At 40.6% G+C, this 26,767-nt stretch overlaps 3 protein-coding genes across 9 annotated transcripts in view; 1 reads left to right on the forward strand and 2 right to left on the reverse strand.

Annotated features, from left to right (window-relative positions):
* Positions 1-229: 229 nt before the first annotated feature.
* lky (leaky) lies at positions 230-979 on the reverse strand. Its single transcript, XM_002055618.4, has one exon. It carries the CDS (start codon positions 977-979, stop codon positions 230-232), a length of 750 nt encoding a protein of 249 aa, XP_002055654.1.
* An 11,132-nt stretch (positions 980-12,111) lies between these two features.
* The window catches only part of Dop2R (dopamine D2-like receptor), a 76,371-nt gene continuing 61,715 nt past the window's right edge, over positions 12,112-26,767 (reverse strand). Inside the window, exons 5-12 of one of the 6 annotated variants that reach the window (XM_032439907.2) lie at positions 23,601-23,710; positions 23,253-23,505; positions 22,652-22,950; positions 17,471-17,523; positions 17,278-17,419; positions 16,536-16,676; positions 16,184-16,284; positions 15,514-16,066 (exon numbers count right to left, since the gene is read on the reverse strand). In XM_032439907.2, the coding sequence (XP_032295798.1) occupies positions 15,855-16,066; positions 16,184-16,284; positions 16,536-16,676; positions 17,278-17,419; positions 17,471-17,523; positions 22,652-22,950; positions 23,253-23,505; positions 23,601-23,710 (1,311 nt within the window). In that variant the 3' untranslated portion in view covers positions 15,514-15,854. Of the gene's footprint in view, positions 16,067-16,183; positions 16,285-16,535; positions 16,677-17,277; positions 17,527-22,651; positions 22,951-23,252; positions 23,506-23,600; positions 23,711-26,767 lie in introns of all 6 variants that reach the window. The other 5 variants (XM_032439906.2, XM_032439908.2, XM_032439904.2 and 2 more) reach the window with 5 other exon arrangements.
* On the forward strand, positions 19,159-21,139 carry LOC6631381 (centrosomin). Of its 2 annotated transcripts, XM_002055617.4 has the most exons (7): positions 19,163-19,417; positions 19,495-19,868; positions 19,925-19,981; positions 20,037-20,219; positions 20,277-20,423; positions 20,606-20,872; positions 20,938-21,139. In XM_002055617.4, the coding sequence occupies exons 1-7, from the start codon at positions 19,390-19,392 to the stop codon at positions 21,058-21,060; spliced, it is 1,179 nt and encodes a 392-aa protein (XP_002055653.2). In that variant the 5' UTR covers positions 19,163-19,389; the 3' UTR covers positions 21,061-21,139. The 2 variants fall into 2 exon arrangements, with proteins under 2 accessions (XP_032295800.1, XP_002055653.2); XM_032439909.2 differs by lacking the exon at positions 20,938-21,139 and having other exon boundaries at positions 19,159-19,417; positions 20,550-20,813.

Genomic DNA, 26,767 nt, shown 5'->3' on the forward strand with positions numbered 1-26,767 from the left:
TTTATGTGGTAAACCTTAAGCCAATAAATTTTAGATATTAATTTGAGATTCAGCAACTTTATCATTCGATTATTCTTCATTTATTCGTGAGACAAATACAGTTTAGAAATGGCAAACGTATAGTGTAGTAGGATACAAATATAATACCTATCTCGAGTCGCTACGTTTAAACCAGTTCGGTCCACAGTTGAGTCTAGTCGTGTCCTGTCTAGTACGGTTTCGTCTATTTTTATTGCCAGCTTCTGGTATCTCCGCTACGCTTCAAATTAAGTCTATTATCTCGAGAGTGTCTTTTACCAGCTTCCATTATTTCAGCCATGCTAAGCACCTTTAGCTCCTTTTCGGCTTTTTCCGGCGACTTCAATTGCGACTTTGGCTTGCTGTCCTTGCCGTCTGTCGAGTTGCCGTCGTTGTTGCCAAAGAATCCTTCGAACAGGACATAATTGTTGGCCTGGGCAATGGTGCGCACCAGTCCGTAGTGCTTGGCCAGAAAAGCGGTCATCATGGCCGAGGGCCGATCCACCGCGCATTTGCATAACTTCAAACCGAGGTCGGTCAACATATTATCAAAGAGGCGCTTGCCCAGACCGCGCCGCTGGTGCGAGCCATGCACAAAGAAGTCCAATACGGCAGGCGTGCCTATACGGCTGCGCAACTGTCCGCGCTCGTCAAACAGATAGAGGTCCTTTGGGCCCATCTTCAGGAGACCAGTGACAACAAGCTTGCCGCTTTCATTGGCCTTGGAAGCCATCAGGTAAATGGTCTGCTTGCTGCACATTTGCCGGGCGCTGGTTACTGATGTGTGCAGGCCCTGTGATGCAGCGGACTGCAGGCCCATCTTGTCGATAATCCAAGCCATCTTCCTCTTGATATCCATGCACTGCTCCGGTCCACCCTGAAAGCCCTCCGGCAGCAGATCTGACTGTACCTTTATTATCTCGCGTTCAAACAGCGGCCTTATGTCGAAAGCGCACTCCATGCTGGATTTCAACTTAAAGAAACACAGAAAGTTAAGTTCAGTAAATTTAAACACAAAATCGAAAATATATTCAGTTTGTTATTGTTGCGAATTCAAAAGGAAAATTTATTATTTTAGCTTAAATTTTTTCAACTGAAAAATTAAAATTGCTTGCAGGCCGAAATCAAATCTGAATTAGATTCTATTTTCTTAAAACCCTGCTAAACAATACCCCTAGATAATAAAGGACTACTAGATTCCTAGAACTTGGCATGGGCCACACTTATAATATTAAATACAATGCTTACTCGATCTCGGAGAGGAAAATAAAAAGAGATTGCTTTAAGAGTGGTTCGAGGGCCAACCTATGTTGTGATTCGTTAAACAAGGATAAAACTATATCAATAATAAGCACCATAATTTAAAAACAACAACTAAGAGGTTCTAGTCGGGAACTCCCGATTAGGGGATACCCTGAACCCTCTTCTGATCATACCCTGAACCCTATGCTTATCAAGAATATATACACTTTACAGGGTCGGAGATGCTTCTGCCTGTTACATACATTTTGATTTTGCACAAATACAATATACCCTTATACCCATTATTAATGGGTTCAGGGTATAAAAGCGAATTGTATTAAAAAAAAATAGTTCTTGTTTATTTTTTAATATGTTCTTTTTATATTATTATTATTTCATTATTTTGTTTACTAATGAAACCAAGTCTAAATATAATAGTCTCCCATGACCCGTATTCGTACATATTCTAGATGAAGAAGAATATTTGAATATAGTCAATACGCTGATTTGTGTCAGACTACAGGGTATGCGAGTGTTGCTTAAAGTATTAAAACCGCTCCATGCTGGATGCGTGCGAGTGTACTAAAATAAGAAAAGCTAATTGGCAGAATCAGTTAAATAACACGGCTCTCGTAGTGAGAGTATCCTTGGAAACACTGCAGCAGGAAGAAGCTGAAGTGCGACACGAACAAAAATAATCATAATAGCTCTGGTAGGTAATATGCAAAATTAACGTCAACGTTTGTTTTGCTTTATTTTAATGGAACTGTGGGTAAATGGATATATTTTTCAGACAGCGCAATTAATGAAGTAAATAGTAGCTCTCCATCCTTTGCTGTTTGGTGTGCGTGGATATTATTTCTATATGTTTATGTGTGTGTGTGTGTGTGTGTGTATGTGGATTTCAGCTAAATCTTAAATAAAGTGCAACAAATGAAATTAAGAAATTCTCGAAAAGGAATTGTATTTATTTGCCAAGCGCTTGAAACAGAAAAGTCCACGAGCTTACGCACTCAATGGAGGCGCTTTCTTAAATGGAATGAGTCAATCCAATGACCCCACTCCTGCTCCGCGACCCCCCAGCCAGCACTTTTGATAGTCAGTGTCTTCTTGCCAGCATCAATTTTCAATTACTTAATGTGTGTGCCGACTGCCAAGTGCCGCGACGAAGCCCCATCCAACGCCAAGTATGAGAGAAAGAGTGCAGAGTGCTCAGCCCGTAGATACCCTGTACCCATTTGCACAACATTGCCATTTAAATAAACCAAATATATAATTTAAAACTATTAGTGCTACTTAAATGTACATAAGCCCTATCGGAATTCATTAAAAATCGCATAGGAAGCCGACAATGTTGTTTGAGCAGGAAAGAGAGATAGGTAGAGGCTGAAGAAGTGGAAGTAAGTAAAAGAAAAGGGGGATTTATGTCACCCATGTGCTACCCTTCTTAATAGTTCTTAATGGGTAAACGCTATAAAAAATATAAGAAAATAACAAAAATCTCACGAAACAAACAAAATTGTAGAGCAAGCCGAAGTGAAATAAAAAAATCAAATAGAATTACTAAGCACACATTATTAAAAAGTAAATACGTTTTGCGAAAGGCAACCAGCCGCAGCAGTAGCAGTAGCACCATGGCAAATTACGAGCGGCAGATGAGAGTGCCATTTTCGGGGCAAATTTTGACAGAAGAGTTGGTGGCGAGCATGGCGATGGGCGGTGGGCAGAATATTGGGTGTGGAACGTGGAAATGCTAACAAAGCAATAAATTGCCACTAAATCTAATTTGTGGCAGTGGCAGCAGCCACAGAAAAAAAAGGAGCTGCTACCAACAGCAAACATGATACGACAAGGGGCACAGGCAAACAGGCGGGGTGCCCGTCGAGTTGATTGCATTAAAAACAACCCAAAACGTGCCGTGAAATCATGTCATGAGCATTGCAGTTCGGTGCAGGGTGGTTGAGTGTTGTGTGTGTGTGTGTGGTGGTGGTGGGTGGTGGGCGGGGAGGGGTGGTCGGGGGAGGCGTGATACGGGGTGGCCTGGCCCGGTCTGGCCAACTGATGAACACTTAGACGCACACTTTGCCGACTTCCGGCGGAAGTGAGCGCAAAAAGTTGCCACCGCACCGAATTGCCTCGCCGCAAACTTTTGCACTGCCGCAAACTTTTAGCGCATATTGCAACGTTATTTGGCGAGTTGCAGGCGCGCACTTTGATCGCGCTTTGAAATACACACCACATCCACCCCATACGCCCCCTGAACATGCTCTTGGATTTTATTTACCGTTTGGTAGCAGTTGCATATATTTAAAATGTTTGTGGCAATTAGCTAGCAATTAGATAAAAAGAAATCCTATGCAGCTGTCCTTCTACGTATCTCTCTCGTATCCCTGATATGTCGGGCAAGAACTTAACATGGTTACCTGGCATCTGGCAGCTGTTGTTGGCTATAATTGTTGCCATTGGTCCCGCTGGCCGGCAATTTGCATTAACTTTTTATGCATTTTTAATGCAATTGTGCCTTTAAAGTGGAGGCCAAACGGGAGTGGGCAACAACTTAAAACATTTCATTGTAATAAATATTTAAATGGCCTCGCGGTTGGCATGGGTTTGAGGGGGTGGGGATGGGGAGCAATTGTCACGACTGCCGTCGTTGCTTTGCCTGAATCAGCGATAAGCGAGCGCCAAAATGACAACCCCGAAAATGCTCAAAGTGTCAACAACTTGGCAAAGAGGCTGCCGGGGGCTCAACGGCCGAAATACATGCCGGCAAATCAACAAAAGCAGGCCAAATAGAAAGAGGCACAAAAATAAAACAAAGCAGCCACAACAACAACGGGAATAAGCGTAAAAATGTCAGAGTTTCTCTGGCAGTTGAAATAAGGGTTAGACACCTAATTCAATGCGATAAGACAATCTGGGGGCTTAGCTTATTTGTTGCATGCGGCTGCCTCGGTCTCTCCATGTTTATGTGTATGTGTGTTCCTGCCTGTTATGTAACTGTTTTATTTTGCATGTGCCTTGCTGATTTCTTGCCTTCCACACACACACACACACTTACACTCATCCCTATCGCTGAGAAGCGTCGTCCTGATTCCTGTCCTCGGCCTCGGCCTCGGGTTCGGGTTCAGGTTTAGCTTTCGATACGGGCTTGGACTTGAACTTGAGTTGGGTTCCGCTTGATAGCGAATTCACGCTAAATTTTACTCACAGCAACTGCTTTTTATGCCCATCCTAAGCAGTTTATCGACCAGAAAAGACAGAGGAAAGCTAACAAACATCCGCACAGGCCATACTAGTAAAATCTGACTTGAACTCTAGTTTCATTCCACAAAATTAAATAGCTACCCAAGCTCAGATTTACGGTTATTTAATTTCCACAACAAAAAAATCGCAATATATATAAATAATTTAGATGTTAAAAGAATCAAGAAAACATAAGAGACATTCCACAAGCTTGTTAGGTTTTGGCAGAGCAATAGCAATGGGGAATTTTATGTAAATAATAATTGTCCATTATTTAACATAACTTATTGTCAGAATGTAGAAAAAAGTCCTAAGGATTAAGTAAAAAATGTATATATACAACTTGCATGCAAATAATTTAACTACTTACCAGTTCCTTGAATTGGTTAAATCTTCGTTGGAAGTCAGGTTAAGGTAGAATAAGCCTTTTCTTCCTTAGTGCGCATATCCGAGCATTTTTTATCATGTAAATCCGTAAATCTCAGCGAAACATGCGTGATATTCGGTGGCCAATCAAAACTGCATCAGAAATGGTGCAACGACAGTGTGATTCGCAAAGAGAGCGAGGTCGAACCACAAATACTCTTATAATTGCAATCTAAAGATTATATGCCAAGCGAATAGACAAATGAGCTTTGAGAGCGGGGATAAGTGCTAGACAGATGCAATTTCTGTGGCTTTAAAGCTATGATATGGAAGAGCTGAGCCTGTGTCATGCGTCATGACAAAATCGTAATATACCAACAAAGGCAAGGGAATAAAAAACGTAATGCATTTCAAATGCCTCTGTGCATGACGTAGCTTCACTTTATCCTACTGACGCTCAGCCAGTGATGGGTTACCCAAGCGTGATTTGGCGCACATTTCGATTAGGAAAAGGAAAGCGCAAGGAAAAAACGGAGTATATAGTGGTGGCTGTGGTGTGGGAAGGTGTGGTGGGGAAAATGCGTTCCAAACGTAAAGTCGTGTCGATGCGACACGCTGAACGTTGCGTTGAGCGTCCTATGTCCTGTGGTCCTGTGGCCATGCGGCCTGTGGAAATGCTGATAGGATAACAACTGGCGACGACAAGGATATTAAAATTAATAAATAATAGTTCGCCCTACTCCTAGTTGAACAGCTGCAGCACACAAGCGACAAGATACGACAACAAGATACTTGTAGCTGTCACATCAAAATGAAAACAACATCGCAACAGCGACATCTTTTGGTTTTGGTCAGCTCTCGACCCTGCCCCAAACTCATTCAAAATGCACAGCATGCGGTTGCCCCATCTCCAACCGTATCCATTGCACTTGTCTGGCCACAAAAACATTTTGACTCCAACTCGGGCAGAAAGTCGAAATCATGACATGACGACTTGTGTATTTTTCATGGCATCTGACCTGCGTCTTGGAATACTAGACGAGCACTCATTTAATACAACCCATTTGGGGGTAATACATATATATTTGATAGTCCGACGATCGATTAGTTACACCTATTGGAAATTGCATACGGCAACAAGCGTGAAATTTAATCACAAAATATGGAAAATACAAGTACATGTTGACGTTAATAAGAGCTGACATGACTTAGTCTGGCAGCTATGTACATGGACACAAACAACTTTATCATACTCTCCAGCATCTATAGTTTTGGTGTTTGTGTGCCAGCATAATGCTTATGGGTCAGCAATCAAATACCCTGTATTCATTTATTGATCAGAAATATATATATATATATATATGTATATATATGTGTCATAGTTGCATCCGCCTGGCAAATAGATTTCTTACAACGATGCCTTCTATTATCCAAACTTCATTATAGCGCATATCCACGCAACAGCAATATTGCTCATACGCCGCATGGGCTCTGCGTAAGCTGGGGATGTTGCCTCGCAGCAGCCACAGGACATCAATTCAAGTGTGTGCAAACAGCTAGCAAATGGCAAACATATTTGCAGCTCTTCATATGTGTGTATTATATTCGCTACACTCCCAAATACACACACACACACCTACTTACACAGTTACAAGTCGAATAGGAAACTTAATTAATTATACGCAGCGTATTTGGCTGGGCAGCAAAAGTTTTCTCTGACCGCATTATACACAAACTTTTTGGCATGTCTTGGCTGAAGCGAGCTGTGGCAGGGAGTGGTGGGCCCAACGACTGTTTGGTCAGGTGTTGCTCCTGCTGGCCAAAACCTGACACGGACAACTCTGACGGGTGTTGAAGCATAATGTATTGCATGTCTGTTTTTAGTGTTGTTGCTGCTGCCTTTCCTTTGGTATCCAACTAAGTTGTTCTGGCTTTCGATTTGTCGCTGGTTGGCCTGTGTGTCGGTAAAAGCTCTGAACATAAGCGAACACTTAGCGAGTTGGATCTATCAATGCCACAATACACAATAACATTAGATAAGCTACTGACACTATCAGTCAGATCAATCAATCATTGACACGGTCAATCAGCTGCCGTGATCACAGTGTCAATCATCAATGGCGATTAAAAATCAATCAACTGGTCAAGCATTCAAGGTGCCTCAACCTGTACGCATAGTTAGAGAACACATTACAATTCGTATAAATACTTCAATTAGGCACTAAACATTTGGATTAATCAGCATGTCGTGGAAAGCAGGTGGTATAAGCAGGCGTTGAGTCACCTGAAAACTATCTTGTGAATAAAGGCTTTCGCTTTTCGCTTTCAAATCAATCAGATATCAGTTCTTTCAACTGAGGCTTTTATATGCTTTAATGGTTTAATTAAAAGCTTAAGAATTCATATGTAACATTTCATTTGTTACTTGCGCCTTAACCTCTATTTAAGATAAAGTATGCTTTCAGTTTTTCTTGATGCCGAACAATATATAAAAATGTTGCTCTCATGTTAGACACTTACAGCAACAACAATTAGGTATTTGTAGCTTTTTTCCCAAGCACATAGTTCTTTGAATTTATTTGTACATAAAAAACAAAATGCTTTTCCATTGCCATACTTTTGCAGGCAGTGTGGCCGAGAGTATACCACATATGTGTACCTACATATTGCACTTTGGCAGCAGTTCATATTCACGCACCACAAAGTCAGTCAAGTGGTTATCTTTGTTATTGCTGTTGTTTTTCGTATATCGCCAAGGGCGAAGCAGAAAAGAATCCTTTCATATCTAGTGTGACTCGACTGTAAGATAGCCTGTATTTAATGCACACATATGCCTGTGTATTTATACAAAATATAAAGTAAAGAAACTACATATAGTTACAAATTTCAGTTCAGCTTATAAATAGTAATAGTAATTTCGGGCACCATATTTAAATAGACAGTTGGAAATAGTATTTATATTAAAAAAATTTGTGTTTAGATAGTATCTGGATATATACATATTACAGGGTAAACACGCTGCCAGCTGCTGCCGTAGTTAGCCAGCCGAGCACGAAAATATTGAAATACATACTTTGTTAACTCCGTGCTGTCCGTTCTCATATGTTACCTTAAAGTCAAAAATACACAAAGCACACACGCACACACACACACACACATACATATGAATATGAGTTTAAGCTGTGCGTGTGCGTGTGTGTGTGCTTTGCGGCAAGTTAAGATGAGCTGGCAGGGCAATGAAGTAGAAAGACAAAAACCTTTTAGGCAATGGATTCTGTTTTTTTCTTTTTTCATTTTAATTTTATTTTTTTTTTTGTTTGACTGTGAAATTTTATAAATTTGTTGGGTGTGCAGTTTACCGGGCGTGAAGTTTTTAAGCGTAAAGCTGAAACGACTGGCCTCCCAGTAATCCACATCCCACATGGAGCCATGCTTGATTGCACCGCGGCCCACTTGGTCCCTAGACCCGATCCGCTGGGACCCGAAAGTCGCTTGTCAGCGTAGGCTGAGTGCGAGTAGTTCAACGAATTTCGAAAAGGAGTTGTGCCGGGCTTGCTGGCATGCTGCACGCTGTTAAAATATTTGACTTTTATGAGGGAAGCCAACTCGACAGGAGATGCCAGACAGACACATGCACACACACACTCACACACAGACGTACTATATAAATATGTGTATAAAAATGTTTGGGTTCGATGCATAGGCTTCACTTTTACTTTTGCGCTATTTTGCAGAAACATATTAATATTTTGTTCTTAACATAGAAACTATTTTTCGATTTGACTTTGGTTCGCTGAAGCTAGCTTCCGGCCAGAGGTCAGGGGCCAGGATGCGGCTCAGGCTCTGCTGCCCTTGTTTGGTTAGGCATAAAATTTTCAACTTATGGCCAGGACTGGTTTGGCCTAATCAAGACCCAAAAACCTGCGGCAAATGGCTTCAGCAACAGCAGCAACAGCCGCTTATCGGGCATCAGGACTGTTTAATATTTATGCGGCTCTTCCGACAGTTATCCTGGCGGGGCAAAGGCAAGCATCCAGCCAGGCATCCTTCTAGCTGGAATGAAATGCAATCAAAATAACTGCCAGCAAACAAATTTGACTCGTTGTATTTGCTCCGTGTCCCATCTGTGCGCGTTGACCATTTTTTTTTTTGTGATTGTCCCGCTATCCTCTGCTTTTCCTTCTCCCATCCGTTTCCGGTTGCGCCCTCTCCCTCAGTCATTCACCCTCATTGTCAACGTCGCCATTTTGCACCTGTAATGCGAGACGTCAACAAAAGTTTTTTTTACACCATTTTGTGAAACGCATTCTAAGTTATTTTTTGCCATTGCTTCATCTCACTCGCTCTTGTACTTTTCACGCTTTGCACCTGAATTCTGGCTGCTCTTGCGGGATTTTCCTATTTTGTGTTGCGGCATGAAACATTTTTTTGATAATGTCACGACCGTGGGCTAAGCAGGCCAACCTGCGGCGCTTAAGCCGCACAATTGTCGCACTTGTGGCCAACTAAATGCGAAACGCAGCTGCTTTAATCATGATCCCGACTATGAAGAAGACGATGATGATGCTAATGCTGATGCTGATGCTGATGCTGTTTTTCTCTCTTTAAACAATGCGCAACTGTTAGCTTCGTCAAGTAGACAAGCATTCTTTGTAAACTAGGTGTGAATTGTGTACACCTCCAAAAAGTTGGAAGCTGCTTTTGCATCAAACTTTTGTTTAACCTAACTGCGAACCGATGTTTCATTGGGCTATTTAATGATCCTGCTTACTTTAGTCTATAATATAATAATTAAATATTGGTTCTCTTTAATAATGCACTCATTTTAAATATAACACAACATAACACGATAAATGATTAACAAATAGACGTATTAATTTTAATATAGATTCAAGCAGATTCGGTACTAATTCGGCTAATTTGGAATATTTAACTTAGCAGACTCTCTTGCTGCCTGTGGAATCAGAGTATGCAAAAGTAATAAATAAGCAAATTGTTTGAAAATCGTCCTTTTAATTATCCAGAGCTTAATGAAATTTGTTGTCACCTCGGTCCGTCACACTTTTAATTATTTTTGAGTTTATTTCTTTGTAGTATTTGGTTTCATTTGTTTGGCTATCTTTCGTATTGTTTCTTTGTGTGCGCTTGTATTTATTGCACACATTTGTACTTGTGGTGCCACGCACTGGGTTTGAGCTAAGCTGGGTATGGTGCTGTTGATGAAATTGCTTTGATAAATTATTTGGCAAGTCTTTTTCTTAATAAATTAAATTGTTTTTTGCTGTCTGTCGCTTGCTTTGTTATAATTTGAATGGATAGTTTGAAGCGTGTTTTGCTCTCTTGCCCTCTCGCTCACTCACTCTAGTCACTTTCTGGGAAAAACCAAACGGATGTCTCGCAAAGTATACTTGCGTACGGCGACAGACAGGGCCACAAGCTCAACAAAATGATTGTGTAAGCGTGTGTGTGGGTGTGTGTGCATTTCAATGGCTTTTCTAAATCAATTGCAAAATCCCAAATCACCAGAAGATGTAGAACAGCAGGCAAAACGATAGCTGAAACGACCAGAGGCAGCTAAAGTATATTGAAAAAGACTTTCAGACAACTCCATAGAATGGGGTGGCGATTCGATGCCTGGGAATGTGGGAGGGCGTCGAAGTGGGTTATGGTTGCAGTGCAGCCTGCTGGCCTGCTAGCCTGTGTGTGGCTGTAGAACTAGGCCGCTGGATGGAGTGCCTTTAACGGCTTGGCTATATACTTGCCATGCATATTTGCTTGAAACTAACGCCTGGTCAGGGTTGAGGGGCGTCTAGAGTGTGTATGGCATTTGCTACTTTAGCTTTTAGAGTCTAAACGTTAATGGTCTGTCAATTATCGCCACCCAGTGAATGTAGCGATAAGATATCGCTCCAGGCGCAAGACATTGTAAACCCCCACACATGCATGTGCGTGTGGGTCGTGAGGTTCGAGTCTAGGGTGACGGTTACTGGAACACTTTAGTACATCATTTAGTGAGAATTAGTTATGGACAAAGCCCCCCGCACAGCAGACTGCCTGCAACTGGACGGCGTCTTGGAATTCAATGCTTATGAGTAAGTGCCCGGGGTTTGGGGTGGCCGCAGCGTCTGTTCCTTGCCGTTGTCCATTGGACTTCTTGGCTCTAGGGTCGACTGCTCCGTTGCCCTTTTTACATTTGTATTTATGAGCAATGGCTGGGCAGCAGTACAGCATAAAGTTGAGCGACACGGCGGGTCCGGGCAGTCGTTAAGTACACCATAAAATGGTGAACTGACAGACACTCTACACTGGCAAAAATATATGATAGGCATAGTTAAGCATATATTGTCAGGCTTGTGCAATAATTTGCCAGCAGAATTGATTTTCAAAGATTTTAATTTGGCTATTGAAAAATACGTTTAATTTAATTTAATTTACTGTAAATCAATCTTTTTAGCTGTACTCAAAAAGTGTTTGCTCTTTATCTTGCAGCGCACGCTAGCACGTCATATAATAGATACATGCGTAGATACCCGTAGATATACACGCACACATACTCACACGTGGCCATTTGAATTCGGCTGCTAAGTATCCATTAGAAGCTGACGACGTTTGGGGCGGCAAAGAAGGTGGACCATTGCGTGGCAACAACAAAAACTACTAAGCATTTATCTATTTAGACGCTTTTAGTTACGATTTGGTTTCGGGTTTTCCTTCTTTCTCGCATGGGCTCAATGGGCGGGGGGTCTTGAATTGATTTTGAGCAGCCATTTGGGCTTGGCCTTCGTCATTTTGCCAGTTACTTAAAGCTTTGCTCAGCCTTTGCCTATTTCCGCCAAGTTCGATTGCCATTGTTGTGCTTGTTTGTCTTGTGTAAGTATTTTTATTTCGTTTCATGCTTATTGGAATTTTATTATCAGCTCATATAAATGCTATATAATGTTGATATATATGTACAACGTGTGTGTGTACGTGCGTATGTGGCACATACAGCTCGGGGTAAATACCAAAAATTCCGTCATGTACTGCCAATCGACACCGAATATGCCTGAGAAATCTTTTCATGAAAATGTAGGGTGGGCAAGGACTAAGATTACACTTGACCCATCTTTAACACAGACTGGATTTGACTTTGTCAAAGAAGAGATGTTGAATTTCTGATTTCTGAAAGCTGAAACTGAAATTAAATGTCTTCACAAGGAGTTCCAACTTAATAGTAAAATAACATGTTTTTTGGTTTGAAATATTTTCATTTTTATGTTTATTTAATGTATACTTTTTATATTTTCTCCGTGCCTTTCATCGCCTCTCTTTCATTACGTCTTTTTGCTATAGTTAATGCTATGGTAATTATGCTTGCATAAAGTCGAAATAGTTTGCTTTTAATTTTAATTCGGGGTCTTTTGCAGCCCTTTCACGCTTATAAATATCCTTTTGTTTATTCATTTAGATTTGATTTAATTCTAAAAAAAAAAAATAACATTATCATTGCTTTAAAATAGTTTCAGTTTTGTCTATTCTTTTTTATTTCTCGATTTATTTATTTGCCTTTATTTATTTTTAATGTTAATTGTTGTGCTTTTTATTGTGGTCTTACTGTACTACTTAGGTCTTTTGTTATATGAGAAATTTTCACTATTTTGCTTTAGCCTCTTTGTCATTGCAGTTGCCTTTAAGGTTGCATTACATATTACACAATTATAATCATAATCATGGTTATGGTCATAATCATGGTCATGATAATGTGGAAGGTCCTTAAGAGTATGATCTTAAATACTTATGTACTGACGTTGTAACAATTAGAAAACAAATGTAACAATTGGTTAATTGATTTATATAGACAAATTTAAACAAATTGAAAACCCAATAACACTCGCAAGTATCTATATAATGTACTTACTTAATGATGATTAACATTACCCAGCTCGAATCTTTTATGTGGCATATCCATTCCATCTATCAATCATATAATTTGTGTGCCTGTTTAAAACCGAAACTCTCCGACCATTCCACTTTTCTATAACTAATAAGCGTTTTCTTTGGAAGAGCTTAACTAAAGCATTCGATTGGATGCTCCGTTTATGTTTCTGCTTTTCTTTGTTTTTTTTGAAATTGTTGATTTTCACTCGTGCAGCCACACTTTTTCTTGCCATTTTGAGTGCTTTGATCTATTAAACTAACACACATAACGCCCCTTTAAGAATCTCGAGTATTTTAGGATTATTTTTTGCTAAGATTAAAAAAAAAAAAAACACCTTTATTTTCATTAAATTTTCTATTTGGTTTCCTTATCTTATTTCTGTATGGAAAAGTATAAAAATGTTTTGAGCTTTTCCCATAAGGTTCCATTATTACGATGGAAACGTTTTGCCTACATGCGAGTACATACATGTTCAAATGTAATTCTCTGCGTATGTATGCCTTACTCGAGGACTAAGTACTTAAAATGTATATTTTTAGTTTACCATTTTTTAAATATTTTTTTAATGTTTGACTTTTTATTGATTTTTACATTATTTGTCACATAGAAACAACGGAGAGGACGGTTATTGAAATCGGGGACCAAAATCTAAGTATGTGTGTATGAGGTATGAGATGTGTTGTGTGTGTGTGTGTGTGTGTGTGAGTGTGTGTGATTGTGTATCATGATGCCGATTTAAATTCGTTTCCATTTGTTTATTTCTTTGGTTGTGAGCAAGGGGCGTACTCAAAGTAGTTCGAAATTAAGACTCTTTGCTTGCATATTCTAGTACATTTTTTTTTGTATAAATTCTTTCCAACTGATTTTTAGTGTGTTCGTGGATGGGTTAACGCACAGCCGCACTGTGACGCTTATGTCTAGTATAAATATATAGTTAGTGTAGTAGTGTGATCTTGTTCTATATACTGATCCGTTCCAAAGCCAGTTCCACATGGCACTACAGCATAAGCAAATTTAAGACGGCATCTGTTTTTTAATGGGCGAGTATTTCGGTCCAGGTTTCAAATCAAGTTTTCATGCTATTAAAGTTCCTTAGCTAGTTTGGTATATGTATTTTTTTCTATAGGTAAATAGAAATTATGCGCTAGCTTGTGCTTATCTCTAGTAATTTGTACGCCTACGCTTTAGATACCCTGATGCAACTTATGGTATAATTCTTTTTAAGTACCATTTTTTAGTACGTATTAGCTTTAGATTATTATTATTAATATTTTTTCTTCCAGTGCTTATCTTATGGGTATATGTCTAGACATGTCCATACAAAAAATACTGAATGAGTATTTTTTCGCGCACTTACATAGAACGTTATTAAACAAGTGGCTTAAGCTAGTTTTAAATGCTCTTACATTTTACTAATGACATTTTTTATTTTTATGTATGTCTCCCACATGGATATATTTTGTAGAATCTGTCATTCTTTGAGAATACAACCCAAGGATGTGTTTCAAGCAGTAGAGTCAAATTCAGCGCCGTTTTTAAATATGTTTTTATATTTTTTTTTTTTTGTTTGGGGCTCATTTGTTACAGTGTGCGTGTATGTGTGCGTGTATTTGTTGCCTGTTTGTCAAGTTTCATGCTGTACTTCTGTTTGATGTCTCGATCTATCGATAAGCGTTGCAGGTCGCCAAGTAGCCATGTAACGATGGATGAACGAATTGATTGCTTCTAATAGTTGGGCATGGATAAAATTGATAGTCTTTCATGGAAGTTAGGTAATAAAAAATGTAAGGACGGGTTTTATACAATGTCAATTTGATAAGCCAATTTATCGGCTAACTAAGTGTTGGATAACGCTCATTCGCTGCAATATTTCAATTAACATATCGTCATCGTACCACGTTAGAAAGTAATCGAAAGCTTAGCGATTACAGCTTGGCTACTTGAACAGCCCGCTTATCAATTAACCTAATATCTCTTTATATCTCTTTTGCTCGATGAATTCGTGTGGGGCGCTGACTTTGAGCCACTGCTTGGTACTAATTTAATTAGCAATAGAGCATAATTTATTGAATACTTTGGATACCTTAGATGGAAGGAACACATCCCATCTATAGGATGTGTGCCGTCGTTCAATATTTTGTTTTTGTTTTCTTAATATTTTAACTAGGGTAAACGCAGCATTGAAGACAAGTATCAAAAGGGGGTGGGATTGGGGAGGGGTTATTTCAAATTTAGCATCGTGGTTATAGTTGCTTCTGGTAAGGATATGGTCATATGTTGAATTTGCTTAACAGGTTATCAAAATGTCTTGTTGGGGCAGTACAGGCTGTAGATGCAAGCTGTGCCTAGTCCCCAAGGTAAAAACGTACACAAACTGAATGCGTGATATGTAAAGTAAACATATATATACACATAGTATTATATAAACCCATGTTTTTCTATAGATCATGAAAGCGGAACACATCTTAGAGGCTAAAATGATCTCACATCAAGTAACGATACAATATATATATATATACATATATATATATTATATGCTGAAATTAACTACAAGTTTATGTTAGACATTAGCTAAATGTTTAAAATTTGTGCCTAGCCTACAGCTCAGAGTACTTAACGTATAACTACAATAGAATACAAGACATATAACAGATTGGATCAAATTTAAGACGTTATTTACAGAGCTATATACATAACGGCTATATACTGTATATATATTTAAATATACAATATATATATAAATTTAATATGCTTATTGAGTTGAGACTATTAACAATCTTACGAATCTAATTGAGTTTCGAGCTTTGAGTTCAATTTCATTTTGTTGCTTTTGGCACAGTTTCGAGTTTTGAGTTATCGAACTAATCGACTTCATCGACTTGACGATTGTCGTTAATCGATTTTCGGGAACGTACATATTGATGAGCTTAAAAGAAAACAAAGCTTCATCTAATTGCCTTGCTTGTTGATTCCTGCCAACTGTTGTGGTTGTTTTAGTAGTTGTTGTTGTTATTGCAGAAGTTGTTGTTGTTGTTGTTGTTGTTGTTGTTGGTATTGTTAATAATCACCCCATGTGCATGATCTTTTTGAATGCTTTGCGAAATTCTGGATTGAATATCGTATAGATAACCGGATTGACAAAGCTATTGATATAGCCCAGCCAAGTCGTCAGCATAAAGGCCGTCAGACCCGGCCGGCAGTCTTCATTGAACTTGGCGCACATGGCATCCATGATGTTGCACGTGAAGAATGGCAGCCAGCAGAAGAGAAAGACGCCTTTTGGAGTACACACATACACATACACACAAAAACCAGATTGTTGTTAGGGTATCAATTATTGTAGTTAAAACGCAAATCGTGGTCAAAATTGGCCGCCATTTAGCTTCGACTTACCCAAAACGATGGCCAATGTTTTGGTGGCCTTGCGTTCCTTTTTCGCCGACGATTTTTCGCGTTTCTTTTTCGAGGCCTTGTGAACCTTGTATATTGTGAATCTACGACCCAGAGCCCACACGCAAGCGGCAGCAACGTCAGAATAATGAGCCATAATAAATTGCATTTAAAGTTGCATGCAGCAATGAGTTAGCAGGAGAAAGAGAGACAGAAACAAAAATATAACAAGGGAGTGAGAGAGAGAGAGAGAGAGAGAGTTTTGTGAGTGCGATGGCAAGTTGAGTCGAGCTATTAGCCAAATCAAACTAATAACTGCAATTTGGCAATTTGTCGGCGTCGGACTGTTACTCACCTTGACGCCTGCGAGTTTTTCTTATCCTTGCGCGAGGACGTCTTCGATGTGGTCGATAGCGTTGAGTCGTTGCGTGCCAAAGTCATGGCCTCCTGGACGCCGTAGCGCACAAAGGACAATGGCTTCATGGCAACGCTGCTGCTGCAAAACACAAGAGCAAAGCACACAAAAGCATTTGGTCAGCACATAACTCGAATAAGCACAGCAGCTAATGCATGATATATAGTGTATTTACTAAATGTCTACACTGCACTTATTGAAAAAAGTAAACCATGTTTTGACAATGACGAGAATTATTATCGTCACTTTACTTTCAACTCGGTAAATGGGTTGTCCAAGTGACCCAGACACTTAGGCAACAGAACATAGAATAATAATAAGAATACAAATAAAAATTGTGGAAAGTTCAAAAGTTCCCCCCGTGGCGGTAGAATGGCTACAGTCCTATATCTCTATATATCTCTATGTATATATACCTAATAAATTTATATCTTCATATATAAAGTAAAGCAAAGTATAAAAAACCTAGCGTAACAGTTTTGTTATTTCAATATTTGTGTGAATTGCAAAAGACTGTTTAAACTAATATTTATAATCAGATAAAAATAAATTATGATTTTCATTCACTTCTTCGACATACGAAGGCAAAATTATGAATTAATTTGGCTGCTGTTTGTAGTTTAAGGCCCGCGGAATGTTTTTTAACGATTTAGGAATGATTTAAATAATTGTATGAACATACCTGAGGGCTGGCTCGCCGCGCTTGGGCGAGTCCTCGGCTGTGTTGCGCCGGCTGCTGACACTGGAGCGCTGCAAGGTGGCGCCGCTGGGAACCGGACTGTCCGGCGGCGTTGTGCTGCTAACGGCGGCGCCAACGCTCACTCCTGCAAGGACATCGTCAACGTTTGATGCTGCATAACCAGAATCATGATTACCATTCGGATCGGCAACAACCAGCTGCGGCTGTGTGGTGATCTGTGCCACAACACTGCTGTCACGAGGACCAAGGCAGCAGCGGGAACATGGGACATGGAAGTGCAAGGAGCAACGTCCACAACGACGACGACGATTATGATGATGTTAATCATAATGATCATGAGGATGTGGAAATCATACGCAATCCGGCAATGGCAATCAATCAAAGACAGACCGTGCAGCCAACGGCAACATCCAGAGGCAGAGCCAAGTGTGACAAGCGACGCACGGCGAGACGCAAATGGGCGAGAGCAAGAGAAAACGAGAAGCAATGTCAATTAAAAACAAGGCAAAAATTGAGTTTTAATTAAGTGACGCATTAATTGAATTATTGAGATTTATTTTTCTCTGCCTGTCTATCGGTCCAACTCTAGGCTGGGCGCGTAGGCGGATGTAGAGACGGAGATGGTGTCGACTAATTAAACAGCAAGCGGTCAGAGACCGACAGGCGGAGGTTTCTTTTTTCCCAATTATGTTCGGTCGCGACAGCCCTTTGGTAAAAAGTTTTCAATATGGTTTGCTCATTCCATCGATTGTCGGGTTGACCGCTTCCAACTCAGACCGCCCGCCTGCCTGCGAAACCAGCCGCCTATCAATAATGGTTTCATTTCATGTTCTTATTGGATTAAAGAGCCCATCAGATCGCTAATTGACTGTGCTTAACGTTCGCGCTGTGTTATGGCCAATATTTATCGGCATCTCTTTCACTCACCTACCAATTGCTTCACATTTTTCCCAAGCTCGTCAGTCAGAGCCCAATGCAACTGATAAAGAGGATATATTCGAAGCCTGTCTGTTAGCTCAGACAAATACACGGAATGATTATTCTTTGTGCCTACTGCAATAAATTTACAGTGTCTTATATGTGTTGTAGGCTTTTCAAAAACTTTCTTCCATGAGGGAGTTTTTTATCGCGTGTCGTTTTCTAGGGTACCGAACCAACATTCTAATCAAGACCTGCACTTGTGCGGAGCAAGCCGATCATTAAGGTATTGGTTAGTATTTGTTTAACACTCGAACAATATGTTACCTTTGGTGCATTGACATAACAAAGATCTCCAAAGAGTATTAAAAGCGCAACCGTACTTTTGGGTTCTCTATCAATATGTCCATGAATATTTGTCACACGACAAGTGGACTTGGCATTAATGGAGTATGTGTGGGCCATTTAGTACATATATGCCTTCCTCCGAGCACTTTACGTTTTTCGATCGGTTGGACCGGGCAAATAATGAAGAGCCCCAGATAGACCACATTGTCTCTTGTCGAACGCATCGTTCGATTTGACATTTTTTGTACTAATAAACAAGTTAAATTAAACCTACCGGTCCTTTAACGTATTAAAATTTATCAATTTAGTTTTATAACTGCCCGTGTTTGATACTTTTTGCGGAACAGGTAAGTTGGCGGTAATCCTGCGATGATCGGAAGCGTTGGAGGATATTTTGCCAAAATTCCGATTAGATAGCTTGTATTTCCTTATGAACCACAGTAGCTTTTCGCTTACCTCCAGTACAAGTTGTAGACTTATATTTGCTCTAGTACGCTTTTCAGCTGTCATAGATAAATCAACATACCATCGCCTTAGCCAAATATATTTAAGTTACCTAAGTATGCCGAGTAATTCATTTTAAAATTATTTTATAAACATTACGAACATATTTCTCACGTAATATTTTTTAAATTAAACAAACTTTTGGAGCAAGACTTAATTAATTGTGTGATCGCTGCCGCGCGTTATTCGAAAGAGATTTTTTAAAATTGGATTCGACTGCCAACGTGAAATGCTATATTTTAATACTGTCTAAATCGGTTCTGCTTAAAATATATATTTTTTATATACTTATTTACGGTATAGGCAGAAAGCAAGAATCGAGCAATGGATTCCAAGGGCTCTTCACCAAATGGTTAAATCACAATCGAGTCTTGCGCTTAGCGAATACTGTGTTCATAATTAATTGTGTGCTTCTTTCTCTACCAACAGATTATAATAAAAGTTGTGATGACACCCCGAAGCGTAAGGTATCCCAGTCGCTACATGGACGTTCTGCTCGCGAGCTGGATGAGGAAATTATTAGATTGCGTAATGAAAACTTTAACCTGAAGCTTCGTCTTCACTTTAAAGAGCAGGTTAACGAAGATGGCGCACGTGCCAATACTTCCAACGAGGCATTGGCTAACGAGTTGGAAGACGCCAAAACTGTGATCCATGCGCTGCGCCTAGAGGTCGGCGAGAAGACGCAACTGTTGAAGGATGCTGCAGATGCAATATCCGAGCACGAGGACAAGGAAAGGGAGTTCGTAATGGAGAGTCAAGCGAAAATTGCTGAACTGGAAGGCTACGTAGCACACTTGCAGGTAAGAATAACGCTTCTTGCTATCAGGGATAGGAATACTCGTGGATTGCCTTTCAGGATGAGAAGCCTCTAGAAGCGCTCTTCGCCAAAGATCTGAAGCGTATGGAAGAAAAGGTTAGTACGCGAATCCATGTCCTACACATTACACGGGCTCACATGCACTGTACAGCTGTCTCGACAAGCCGATGATCTACATAAGGCTAAGAGGCAAATTGAACAATTAAAAAGGGAACTGTCCGAACGCGATAAGGAAATACTCTCCTACGAGGAGAAACTTAAGGAGAGTACCGCCGAAAATTCCGACATGATGAACCTACTCCAACAGCATTACAGGTTCAGCCTCATGGCGAATGTAAGTACTTTAAATGTAAGATTATGCGATTGTGTGCAAATTGATCGGAACTCTTAGCAAATGATGGAGATACAAAAGAAAGAACTAGATGCATGCTTGGTTGAGAAACTGGGCTTTATAAAGAAGATGAATGACATTCTTCCCGAGCTGAATTGTCAGAATGAGTTGCTAAAAGAAGCGACAATAACTGTGCAGAACCTCTTAGTAAGTGCTTATGCTATAGAGCCGATAGTTTTAATACCCCCTCTATTTAATGCTGAATACATTTATACCATTCAATGTATTTAGTACCGATCATTGCAATCCCTTAACCCCTAAAACTGTCGACAGATTCGATCGTCTCACTCTGCTGAAATTTGGCTAATTGTTTCTAATCACTCCCAAAGGACACGACGGACCTTAAAGAGAGCTTCTCACGGGAATTGCTTGCCAATTATAAAGCTGCTATAATAGAGTCAAAAGTAGAAATTCACAATATTACAGAGGATATCATAAAGTGGACGCAATCGCATGGACTGGACTGTACCAGCAATATTAATGTTGAGAGTAGCTCAAGCAGCTCCCAAATGAACTCTGAAGTATCATCGCAGGATCTGCCAGGCTCTTGCTCAGCCGAGTCATCACGGTTCTCGCACTCAGCGCCAGTTGAAGAGGTGCTCATCGATCACTCCACTTCATTCATACACACAGTTAAATATAGTTTCATTCTTGCCTCTAGGATGACAGTCCCCAACCTGCTAAGGTACGCTCCTCAGGTAAACACTTGCGTGGCCACGCCAAGTCCAGTTTTACCGGACTTCGTCAATTTGTTAAGTGTTGGGGCCGCCAGTACTCGAAATAATCGTGCTACATTTCGAAAGGTCCAATATTTTAGTTATTTCAGTTGTTGATTATTGTGGAATAAAAAAAAATTACCGAAACGACGGGCTTAGATTGCAAAATCTAAATTAGCTCAAACATAAAAGTACAGTAATATAATATTTTTACCCTACTCGCGGTAGTTGTATCAACATTATTATTATGTACTTATTATGTATTATGATTTGTCTCTCCCTTGATCGTGAAATATCCCTGCAGAGCTATGCAGTTGTTTGGTTCGTGCTACTAATTGCAATTGCCACACAGTCGCATGTGGCAATTGGTATGTAATTCCCCAAGCAGATTTTAAGATTTCCCAATGTGAAAGCAAATGCTGTGGCAGACAATCGGTAGTTGCAATGCAATTGCTCCGAAAAGCTGCAATCGCCTGCCCTTGCCGGAGCCTTAATAAGAGGCCAAATCCTCTAAGCGCGACAATTGCAACAAATGCCAACAGACCCAATCCCAGTTCCAGATACAGTTCCAGATACAGATGCAGACCTGTTCGGAGACTTGGCTACCACGTTTGCTCGATTGGGATGCTAAGTGCTTCGCTTGGATTTTCATTTTATTGCAGCGCGTGTGAATGTAAATGAACAAGCTGTGAATTGAGTTTTGCCTGCCAGACAGAAGATGAGCTAAGCAGGGCCCAGTGCCAAGAAGTTGCAATTACGAATACTTTGACAATTTTCTTTGGATGCCACTAAGTGGAAGGTGCCGCTAAATGCATTTGGGAGTGCTTCGAGTCCGTGCAAGCGAAAGCGGCAGCCGACCTCCAATTCGTTGTGTCAGCAGCTGTCCAATGAGCCACTAAGACTCCACTCTGCTTATCTTTTACGTGCCGCACGTGGCAGCAATGGCAACTAAAAACTTAAAATTGACCAGCAACTAGGTGGCCAGGTGGCTAGGTGGCAGCTGGCGGGAATTACAGGAATTACAGCTACGCATCCTCACATTCTCTTTCTCAACGTGAAATGTAAAACACGTCCAGAAACAAAATCAATAAACTAAATGTCAACCTGGTTAGTATGAAACATGAATGGGTATTTTTGTTTTAATTCAGAATGTGATTTTTCCCTTTTTATGTAATTTTACGGCCAAAATGTTGCATTACTTCGGCACAGACTAGCAGATTTAATAAGTACATAACACTTGAAATTTTTTTTGTCTTCGCTTTATTAATTTGCAAAATAAGTTACTTTGAGGCGTTAAATGTTGATATTAAATATGATTTTTAATTAATTTTATGCTCGGTATTATTGATTGAAATTCTCAACTTTCAATATTCCCCAACATATTCACCGCTCGCGAAAACTACCTAGTTTTCCTTAATGCTTATGAGCTTTTCCTTTTAAGCAGTTGCCAAAGCCAAGCCCAGCTCTCGTTCCATAGCTTCACTGTGCTTCGCAGCCCTTAAATTTTCCCTTTCTCCACGCATTTACCCAGTTACCTTTCACACTTTCTATTTTATGGCTCGGGCAGTGACAGGAAAAGTGCTGGCAACACAATTTCAATGGAGCGTTGGGTGTCCTGGTGGTGACTGGGAGGGGGGTTTTGGCCACTTAGTTACTTACTTGCCGGTTTCCTCGACGACTGTGGCCAGCATAAACTCAGTCGACTTATCGTTCACAATGACGTGGCAGTCGTCGATATCGGGCGATATGGCATTCTCATCCTCCTCCTCGTTCGAACCGCTGGCCGTGTTCGTTGCCGGCTCATCGGGCATGATGCGGCTAGCGTGCCGGCTGCTATCCAATGCCGTCTCGGCCAGGCGGCGTGTCTGTGCAATGTTCTCGATGACACTGCCGCCCGTTAGCTCCGACAGATGCGGCTTGCGGGCAGCACGTTGTTTCCGAGCACGGCTGCGCAGCGCCTGGCCAACAGAAAGAGATGGGAAATTGTTCAGTAAAAGCTTTGCCTGCTGCGTTTGCAGTATTGAGCTGCATCCCACAGTCCACAGCCCACAGCCCACAGCCCACAGCCCATATCCCATATCCCATACCCCAACCTTCCGCCTCATTTCATAAGGCATGCCAACAGCTAATGTACGTGTAAACAAATCCGATGGGAAATTGTGCTTAAATCAGCAGACTGAATTCATTGTCAACTGCATGAATATCTAATGCAAATTCAAATGCAAATCCGTTTTTGATTAGCTCGCGGCTGTTTGCTCACCTTGAATATGTTCCAGTAGAGAAATACCATGATGATGCATGGTATATAGAAGCTGCTTAGCGATGAGTACAGTATGAAGTCAGCATTGTAGAAGGCGCACACATCCGGTTCCCGATTGGGCGTGTTGTTTAATCCCAGTACTATCGGAGATCCAATAGCAGCCGATATCGCCCACACCAATAGTATCGTAAGGCAAACTCGGCGACTATTTTTGTGCTTCGCATACTTTATTGGCTGCGTCACAGCGATGTATCTGCAAAGAGCAAAAATAGATGGAATGTCCACCCAGTATAAGTGAATGGAATGACAGAAATGCTGTTGCTGCAGCGACGGAATGTCTTTTCATACCTGTCTATTGAGATGGCGACTAAATTAAATATCGATGAAGTAGAGCATATCACATCCATGGCTATATAGAAATCACAAACAACATTAGGCAATGCCCATGCACCATTCACCTGTAAATATACGCAAGAGAGAGACGTTCATCAGTGTTGTGTAAGGGCTCAGGTATATTTAACTTTAACCAATATAAACGACACTCTTGCGGCACTCTTCGCCGCCATATTATCCGGCATTCTAAAGTACATACATATAAATGTAATATGCAAGTAAAAAAAAGACTGCTGCGGTTACAATGGTATAATGGTAGGCAGGGCTTTCTTGACAGCAACATATCGCAAGCCAAAGTTTATTTATCACACTTGCCTGTGAACTTCTAATTTTTTTTGTAAATATTTTCCAATGTCTCTACCAAAAGCAATTGAAATTTTTAAATATTATTACAGTTTGTCCTCAAAGCGAAGAATATTGTGAGATAGTTTCTCAATATCGTACATTTCCATTATACCGTCTACTTAGAAGCCGAATAGGTCCTAGAGCAGTCCATCAGATCGTCGATAATGGCAATGGCCTTTGAATGTTAGGTTATCTGCTACGGATGCCTGAGAAGTCATTTTAAACTATTATTTTTGCATCATTTGAGTGAATAACAATTTTTCTTCAAAAGACATAAATTTCTATTGACTGTCCTTTGTTATGCCGCTTTGGACAGAGAACCAAAGATGAATGGATTCCATTTTGCAGATAGGAATTGCTATCGCTGCCAATACAAATACATTTAACGATGTCAATTTGATCCTAAGTGTCATATGGAAAAGCAATTTAATTTCCAATTGCCAACCAAGTGTCTGTGTGAGACTGCGTGATTCGTTGTTTGCAATAATCTCATTGCTTCAGAGCTCAAGACCTTTACAGTTTCACAGCTCCGCCAGGCTCTGCCCGAAGCCAGATGTGGAGAGAGAGACAGAGAGTCAAACATAAATCCTGGACGGCTGTCGACCATTGTCATCTATCAATAACAATATTCTTTCGTGCCCCAGCTACAAATTAGTTTTTCGAGTCTATCTTACGGCGCGCATCTATGAGTTTCAGTTTACTTGCAGCCGCACCGCACCGCACCGCACCGCACCGCATCGGACCGCCTGTGCCGCAATACCGCGCCCCGCCATCGTGCCGCCCATTCAAGTCCATAAAAACCTCAACAATAACGCAAGGAATTTCGAAAGCCAAACAATTTGTAGCACACAAAGCACATAAAAAAGGCAGGAGGCAACCTAACCAAAGGATGATCAGGCCTGGTGTGTAGTACACGCTGCGTATCTGTGTGAAACTGACAGGCACACACACACACACACACACACACACACAGGCGCACAAATACATTCTGGCATCCATTTTTCCCGCATTCCGGACAATGTGGGGGGGGGTAAATAAATAGAAAGCCGATCGGTTTATATTTAAAGTAGGCAAACAAAATCCACAAAAAGTGCAAAATATTTGATAGAAAACACGCACACACATACACACACACACAGCAATACACATTAGAGCGAAAGTGAAAGTCAGGCGAAAGCATCAGAGAAATGTACGAAAATAGCTGAGCTGAGCTGCGAGACGAGGATAGAGACGCAGCCTGGGTTTAAGCGAGCATAACAAAAGTTGAGCAGCGCTAAGAAAGTGGCAAAAACTTTTTGATATAAAGACATACGCACGAATGCTCCCTCACACACACACACACATAGACGCACACACACGTACGCACACGTACACACACTTATAGATATATACATAATGTAACACGTAAGCTGCTCAAGAATTTTTACAGCGTTTATTTGCTTCCTGTTCTCTATTGTCGCCGCTGTTATGGCACACCCCCTTCTACAGCCCTACTACCCTACCACTCGCCCACCTCACACACTCACACACACAAATGGCCTTTTTGCTGGCATTGTATGGCAGATTGCGTATACGCCGCGTTAGATGCCTGAGAATTGCTGCCCCGCTGTAACTGAAATCCAACTATAATTTATAATGTATTGGCATTTTGGTTGGGCATAGAAAAACTATTTTGCCATTCGCATATCGCAGACAGACGCCTTTATTTGTGGCGCCAACTGAAGTGTCCCCAATCGATTATTTGATCGTCTAAGTGAATCAAATGTGGCTTGTGCCCTGAGCCATTGCTTTAATCTAAATTTTATAGCTCCACTGCAAATAGTCGAGGCATTTCAAAGCAAGTTCCGCCCATAAATATATTTTACTTTCGATTTAAAGTTGCTCAACTGCATTTTTATACAAAAGCCCAGACAAACACGTTGCTTACACCCCAAGTGGGGGCTTATGGCGGTTATCTCTTTTTCTAGCGGCGAGTCTCAATCTGACTAGCAGGCTTTCCATGTGTATGTTTGTGTGTGTGTCAGTGTCCTTTCAGAAATGTTCAATGCCTTTCAATTTATGTAGATTGTGCGCATAAGTAAAGGCATTTCAAGGTAGTCGGACCTTCAATTTGACGGTTTAGCTAGCGCTCTACTGCATCTCTCTCGCTCTCTCTATGTCTCTCTTTCTCTGTTTTGCTTTCCCTCCATTTCCCTCGGCTTTTACAGCAGCAGTTCATAAAATAAATAAATTTATCTATTTGTACAGTCAAAGGCGACCACAGATACAAACCTAAAGGGACAAAGCCCTCAAAAGAGACGCTAGCGACAGCGACAATAAGAATGGAAATGCGTATGCGAATGGCTATAGAATACTCGCCACACACACACACACACACACACACACACACACAACACACACACAAACAACAAAGCACACGTAGCATTTTGATAATTGAGCTTCTGGTTTTTATAGCTTGCACGCAGATAGAGTTCAGATGTCTGTGTGTGTGTCTATCTGTGTGTATGTATATGTGTGCCTCACTGGGTCTCTGCCGCCCACACACTCTCTCTTTTTCTCTCCCTTTCTCTTTGTGTCCCCTTGTGGTAAGCAGCTGAATGCCTCAAGAGCTTGTTGCCGCTACTTGATGTAAGTAACTACTTCTATAAATCGGCAAATCCAACAACTTGTTCAAGTACACAAACCCGATACTATGTAGAAAAAAACCTTGAGTCCTTTCTCGATGGAATTAATTTTTATAGAAGCAGTCAAAATGTATGCAAAATTTAATAAGAAAA

This window comes from Drosophila virilis, chromosome X (genome assembly GCF_030788295.1).
Source record: "Drosophila virilis strain 15010-1051.87 chromosome X, Dvir_AGI_RSII-ME, whole genome shotgun sequence".
Lineage (NCBI taxonomy): Eukaryota > Metazoa > Arthropoda > Insecta > Diptera > Drosophilidae > Drosophila > Drosophila virilis.